This window comes from Mustela nigripes, chromosome 2, assembly GCF_022355385.1.
Source record: "Mustela nigripes isolate SB6536 chromosome 2, MUSNIG.SB6536, whole genome shotgun sequence".
NCBI lineage: Eukaryota > Metazoa > Chordata > Mammalia > Carnivora > Mustelidae > Mustela > Mustela nigripes.
Window position 1 is genome coordinate 207,213,796 of NC_081558.1, and position 7,169 is coordinate 207,220,964.

Genomic DNA, 7,169 nt, shown 5'->3' on the forward strand with positions numbered 1-7,169 from the left:
GATAAGTACTGGCAGGCCGACTGCCAAGTGAGACCAAAGACCCATGACATCTGCCCTAGTGTGCAAACAGCACGCAAATTCTTTTTATGAGGAACGCATTTAACTGTCAGCAGCCGTTCCTCAATGAACGGAATCTGTTGACACACCCATAGTGTGTAAATAACTCCTGATAATAAAGACGAGTATCCATGAGACACTAAGACCTGGAATTTTTTCCTCAGAAGAACACCTTATTTGTCGTGCCGGGAAAACCCTAACTCCAGGCCTCACAGCCTCACAGAGCCAGGAAAGTCACCCGGCATCACTAGGATTCACTTCCAGTCTAGGGCCCGGCAGAGTGGAAACTTACTAACTTCCTGGGGAGAGACGGGACAGGGCGCGGGGGTAAATCACGCTAGGGGGCTTCTCCACCTCAGCAGACAGGCTGGCCGTCGGTCGGCTGGCTGTCGGTCTGCTGTCTGTGCTGAGGAAGGGGGGGTGGGAAAGGGGGCCGGCAGCGAGGCCTGAGACAACCTGCAGCCGGCACGCGGCCCCTCCCTCCGGCTTCCGAGTCCTCAAACTTGTGCTTTCCAAACCCAAGTGGAACTTCTGGAGCTACCCAGAAACTTCTTTTGTTAACAGCTCTCCTGAAAACCATTCCCACCTCCATTCTCTTTGGCAAATTCCAGCACCCAGTCATCAGACTTACTGACGGGAGATGCGGGAAACATTAAAAAGTTATAAATGTCCTCTTGGATGATGTCACTGGTTTAAACTTTCAAGGGATTTCTCCGAAGTGAACAGAATAGGAACAGGACTGGGATGCCCCACAGGGTCTACACCACAAGCACATGGAGATGATTTCCTTTACTCCGTGAAGACGCTCACAGGCCAAGCACCGCAAGGCTGAGCCCCCAGAGACACTGTCCTGAGATGTCCCTGTCGTTCAGGCTCTGCCATACATTTCTGCACACACTGGCCTCCTACTCCACCCACGTGGGGACCAAGGCCAGAGAAAGGACGACAAACAAACCACTGTGACCCTCCAAAGGGAAAAAGAAATACCCAGGAGGTACGAGATGCTCAGAACTCCTCACCTTGGAATCCCTCTTGGACGCCAGGGTGTACAAGGTCTTTTTATTCAGATCAAAATGGCTGCAGACGTCCCTGGCAGCCTCGGGACCCTGGGTCACCATGGCAGCCATCAGGTTCAGGCAGGCTCGGGCCATCCTGCAGAGGGACAAGGAAATCAGGCATATTAGAGACAGCAGAAGCACAAAATCAGCTGTGCTCCTGGTTGTGGGGTCTGCCATGCCCAAGCCAGAAAGAGAAAGGAAAGAGACATGCAGATGTGCTTTAAAAAAACAAAACCAAAAAGACAAAATTTTTAAAAATCTCCAAATAAAGCTTAAAAGCTGGCTGACAAGAATCCAAGAATACAAAATAGGACACAAAGAAGATGGCGGTTTCTCTCTGCAGCAAATCGTCCTATAACCGGGTGCCCCGCGGCTCATCCCCGCAAAGGCAGGGTGCAGGGGAAGACTTCTCTGCAGTGCGCATCTCCAACAGCAAGCTCTCTGCGGCCTTTCCATTCCACGGCCACCCGGCATCCGTGGCTTACTGCACACCACCACACTCCAGGCACTGTTCTAGGTGGTGGAAAACTGCACCTTCTTGAACAGTCAAGGCCCCCACCTGCACGCCCCTTTTATTCGAGTGGACAGAAGCAGACAGTCAACGGACGGACATGGAGCATTATGTCAAATGTCCAGCTGCACAAACAGACCTACAAACAGACACTTCTGTCCACAAACCGGCAGACAGAAAGGGACAGTGGACGGGGGAGGTGACGAAACAAGGACTCCCGGAGACGACGCCTGCTCACTGCAAAGTCCTGAAGTGGGGAGGGAGCGAGAGATCACCACAGAGAACCACCGAGCAGAAGGACGGGCAATGGAATGTCTGCAGTCACGGGTTCCCACGACAGCAAGGGGACAGCAGGGTAGGAGGGGGACGGACGCACAGGAGGAGTCGGCGACAGCGAGGGGCCGGTTGACAGGGGCAGCAGGGGCAGAGCCACCGCCCCGAGGGCCTCAGGAACCACTCAGCTCTGCTTTCCGAGTGGAGGGAAGGTCAAGTGCACTCCGGGACAACTGAACGCAGACCGCGCCCGTGGCCAGTCCTGCCGCAGAAGGGCAACTTACCTGTAGCCCGAGGCATACAGGGACTCGCAGATGAGCTTCATGTGACTGTTCATCAGCTTCTTCACGATGTTGGTCCCCACAACGTGAAAATGGGAAAGGTCGCTTGCTGTCCGCAACAGGATGGCCTCGAAAACCTGGAATATTAGTAGCATCTGCAAAGACAGAATTGAAACACTTACCAATCAGTTCCTTTGTTTTTTGCCTCGGTACCTATGTTCCTCTTGTCTTAGCCACAGACACTTTAAAACCTTCAACAGACCCTGAGCCAGAGGCGGGAAGGTGGCAGCTTAGCGGGCGGCTCTGAAGACCCCGGGCTCTGCAATCAGTCTAGCTCCCACAGTCCAGCTAAACAGAGACTTGCTCACTTACAATTATGCCAAATGAAATGAAAAGACAAAATTTCTACTCATGGCCAGGACTCACCACTTTGGGGATATTCAGGTCTACAGCCTTACAGCAATAACCCTGAGATTGTAACAAGTCCATAAACATCCCGAATTTTGAACCTCTTTGGAACCAGAAAACCACAGTCAACTCAGTATGTGTCTGCAACCACGACACACAGTTTCTGTTCCCTCTTTGTTAAAGCAAATCACTTCAAGGGGGTACCTGACCGACTCAGTCGGTACAGCGTGTGACTCCTGATCTTGGGCCTGCCAGTTTGAGCCCCACGTTGGGTGTAGAGATAACTTAAAAACAAACAATGTCAAAACCAAGTGCATTTGGAGTAAGAATCTAGGATCCTTCCTCCTGGTATCATTCACCAATAAGAAGGGAGAGCTTTCCACTAAAATGCTTTACAAAGTCATGGTGCAAAACTGAATGTATTCCTACAGCACAGGCACAGAGCACTGTCTTCTCTAGAAAGCTGGAAACGTCCTAGAAATTTCTATCACATCTCTCTCCCTCAAGCTTAACACAATAGTGGCATGAACTTTTCTCCTCTTCAGCAAGCCAGGTAAGGAAGAACCTACTTCACTTTCGGGTCGCTTCTCCCCACTCAGGAGCTGGAACATCTCGGCACACTCGACAGAAATCTTGATGTAGCCTTCCACAACGTCATACACGTCTTCTTGCGGCAGCTTCTTGGCAGCAGCGACAAACGCTTCCAAGGCTGAAATAAGAAGAATGTTCCAATTTAACAAGGACCATCTCCTGAGCAGCAATCACAAGCCAGAGGCGGACCCCTGGCAGGAGCATCCAGGCGACTGGAACTGCCCCTTACCGGGAGGGAGAACACAGCAGCGATGTGGAGACTGGAGACGGGGACGGCGAGGGCTCGGACTCGGCCTTTTCTCTATCCCCAGTGAGGGAACAGGCAACTGCTTTAGAGCCCAACCCTTCTCGATGCAGTGATCCTCCCCTGAACCTGCCATCCATCCGCTTCCGGGCACCCTCTGGGTCTTGACCAATCTAACCCTGAAGTTCTCTCCCCACCCCCTGGGGGTAAAATCAGAGAAGAGATCAAGAAAATGTGGAATATCTAGATCTATATGTAGATCTACTTACAATGGAATGTTATTCACCCTGAAAAGGGGGGAAATTCTGCCTTTTGCAACACGTAGGGACCTTTGAGAGCACTGAGCAAAATAACTTAGAGAAAAACAGATACTGGATGTTCTACCTATATGGGGAACCTAAAAGAGCCAAACTCATAGAAAAGCCAGCAGAAGGGCACGTAGGTGGCTCAGTCAGTTAAGTATCTGCCTTCAGCTCAGGTCATGGTCCCAGGGTCCTAGGATCAAGCCCGACGCTGGGCTCCTTGCTCAGTGGGGTGTTTCTACCTCTCCCTCTGCCCCTCCTTGTGCTGGTTCTCTCTCCCTCTCTGAAATTGACAAATAAAATCTTAAAAAAAAAAAAAGAAAGAAAGAAAAAGAAAAAGAGAGCAGAACAGTGGTTGCCAGGGGCTGAGTCAAAGGGTTCAAACTTCTAGCTATAAGATGAGTTAAGTTCCGGGGCACCTGGCTGATTCAGTAGGTAGAGCGTGTGACTTTTAATCTCGGGGTTGTGAGTTTGAGCCCCACATTGGGGGTAGAGTTTACTTATAAAAATAGTAAGATGAGTAAGTTCTGGGGATCTACTGTACAGCATGGCGACTATAATTAACAGTACTGTATCACATACTAGGAAGTTATTCAGAGCGTAGATCTTGAATGCTATCGCACACAAAAAACAGTAATTATGTGAGGGGATGGAGGTGTTGACTAAGCTTATCGTGGTAATCATTTCACAGTATACGGGTGTCAGCAGCCTACTGTATACCTTAAACTTCCATCAGTTATGTCAATAATATCTCAATAAAGCTGGGAAAAGAACAACACAAAAATAACAATGGATGCAAACAAAACCCTGACATCTGTCAATTCCTCTTTTCTGATCTTTCCAACAGGAGATCTCATCATAGGAAGTTATGAGAACATATCAACAGGGAAAGAGAATCCAAGATAGAGACCAGGTTCAAAGATAAATGCAACACACCCTCATTCAAAGGATTCACCACCTGTCCCCCTCTGACTTCAGTTTTGCCCCATCTTCCAACTACTTCTTCTGTACCCATCTCCTGTCAACCTGAGTTTCCTTGGGAAACCTATTAAAATGAAGCAACCGAAGGCCACGGAGCTCTCTGAGCAAAATCATGAATATGTACACGAATACAATCTTTTAAATAATTAAGCGTGTTCTTTCTTCTGCCACAAAAGTTCCAATCCCTGTTCCTACCCCATCCTACAACTCCACCGAAAAGCCACTGCCTCTGGGAAGACTTCTTTGATCTCCCCGATTAGGTCTGAGGTGGAGGACTGGTACTGAGAACTCTTCCTATGTGATTTTTTTTTTTTTTTTAAAGATTCTATTTATTGACAGAGAGAAAGAGAGATCACAAGCAGGCAGAGAGGCAGGTGTGGGGTGGGGGGAAGCAGGCTCCCTGCTGAGCAGACAGCCAGACGCAGGGATCGATCCCAGGACTCCGAGATCACAACCTGAGCTGAAGGCAGAGCCTAACCCACTGAGCCACCCAGGCGCCCCTTCTTATGTGATTTTATTTACTGACATCCATCTTCCCTACTGCACTACTCATATACTCCATAACTGAAGCACCTGTCTGACTTTTTACTCATCATTTTATCTCTACCCAGCAAATAACAGCCCCTAGTAAATAATGAATAAATAAATGAATGAAATGTAGAATTCTGAGCTAAAGCAGGTATCATCTTCATAGCACTGGCTGCCCCTTGCAGACATCAAATATTTAAAAGCAAAATGTACGGAAGACAAGTCATTAACTGGGGCTACTCTGGCCATCAGCTTAACCTGAGAGACACGCTTACTGTCTTATTCTGACCGAGTACCAGTGTCTCCCCATACTGGCATATTCGATTGCACTTTTAGTCCCTCCTCACCTACATTACTTCCTAATGGATTACAAGAAGCTGTGAAGAAGGGTGATCACACTTTTCAAAATGCGAAATTATAGAATCGGCTCCATCTTGGTCGCTAGTCCGATCCTGGTCAACTGACAAGTCCTTGTGGGGCTTCAGGCAGTAGCTTTACTTCGTGTCATCAGATCGGCGTGAGAGCTGGACGGTCATAGCTATAGAAAACAGCGCTGACGGCCGGAGAAGTAGCAAACGGCCTCACTGAGCAGCCCCGAGCTGACTCACAGTTGCGACTCGTAAGCAGTTTTAAGGACCGTCCGTTGGTGACGGTATTTGCTTCCCAGACAACTGCAATGAGAAAAGTCTTAGGGCCTGCTGGGGGGTGCTGCCTGGCCACGGGAGGCGTGCAGTCGCGTGGAACTGTCACAACCGAGCAAGGCGGCCTCTGGCCGTCCCTGACAGCCCAGGGTAAGGAAGTACCTGCAGCGCGCGGCCCTACAGCGGCCCCGGCCCCCGGGGCTCAGGAGGCCCGAGCGCCGCGGCCTCGGTTTTCCCGTCTGCAAACCAGGAGCACATGGGAACAGGTGCACATGGGAAGGCTGAGCCTGGCACCGGGCCGCGGCCGGGACCCGCCTCGCTCGCACGTGCTCCCCGCCCCGGCTGGCCCCGCACTCACCCGGCTCCGCGCCCTTCGGGTCCCGCAGCTGAGCCTTGAAGCGCACGCCCGTGAGCTCTTCGGAGCGGGCCCGCTTGGCTGCGCCCAAGCGGGGACCCGCGCCGTCCTGGCCGCTCGGGGCCTTCCTCTTGGGGACCCCCATGGCCGAGAGCGCAACGGCGCACCGGGATCCACACACACCGCGACCCGGCAAGGGACGCGCGGAAACCGATGCAGCGCCTCCCGGGGTCCCTGTCCACACGTGCGCCGGAAGAGGCGGGCCTTACGAGGGGGGCGGTGTCAGGGGCGGGGATGCAAGGGCCGGGACAGGCGGAAGGGGCGGGTACTGGGGCGGGGCCGGGCAGGTACTGGGGCGGGGAGGGGCGGGTACTGGGGCGGGGAGGGGCGGGGCCTGAGGGAAAGCCGGAAGCGGGTTCGCCGTAAAGGAGGTGGAGGTGACGCAGCCTCTGAGCTCCCAGTTTTCTCCAGTTTCTGGAGCCTCCGCCGGCTGGCTCGCTTCCTAGGACGGGCGGACACTCCCTGGCACTCCCACCCGGCCGCGGTGAGGAGGAGCCTCCAGCCCCCGCAGCCCCCCGAGGGTTCTCGGCAGTAGAGCCCCAGGGGCCCTCCATTCCCCGAGGGCGAGAGCTCCCGGGCGTCGCGGCTGCACACCAGGACCAGTTCTTGACCTGAGGGCGCCCTGACGCTGCCGGCACAAACACTTGCTTGACACGCAGTGGGTTTGGATGCTTTGCCCATGTGAGGCCCTGCGAGTTGGCCGGGAGGGTGGATGCCCCTGGCTAGGTACCGGGCGGTCTAGGGCGGAAGATCCTCCCTCGCGCACCCGGGCCGAGGGCCGTGCGGGTGCCCCTAACTCCGACCGCGCCCTGTGTCGCAGCCCGAACCAGATGGGTTTATGGTGGGGTGCAGCCTCCATCCCAGTCTTCCTCAAATGGG

The 7,169-nt window shown here is 53.0% G+C and overlaps 1 protein-coding gene across 1 annotated transcript in view; it reads right to left on the bottom strand.

Moving 5' to 3' along the window:
• URB1 (URB1 ribosome biogenesis homolog) overlaps positions 1 to 6,473 on the bottom strand; it is a 68,190-nt gene extending 61,717 nt beyond the window's left edge. Inside the window, exons 1-4 of the mRNA XM_059392258.1 lie at positions 6,234 to 6,473; positions 3,158 to 3,297; positions 2,184 to 2,335; positions 1,077 to 1,209 (exon numbers count right to left, since the gene is read on the bottom strand). Coding sequence (XP_059248241.1) covers positions 1,077 to 1,209; positions 2,184 to 2,335; positions 3,158 to 3,297; positions 6,234 to 6,375 — 567 coding nt within the window. The 5' untranslated portion in view covers positions 6,376 to 6,473. The remainder of the gene's footprint in view (positions 1 to 1,076; positions 1,210 to 2,183; positions 2,336 to 3,157; positions 3,298 to 6,233) is intronic.
• Positions 6,474 to 7,169: the final 696 nt, after the last annotated feature.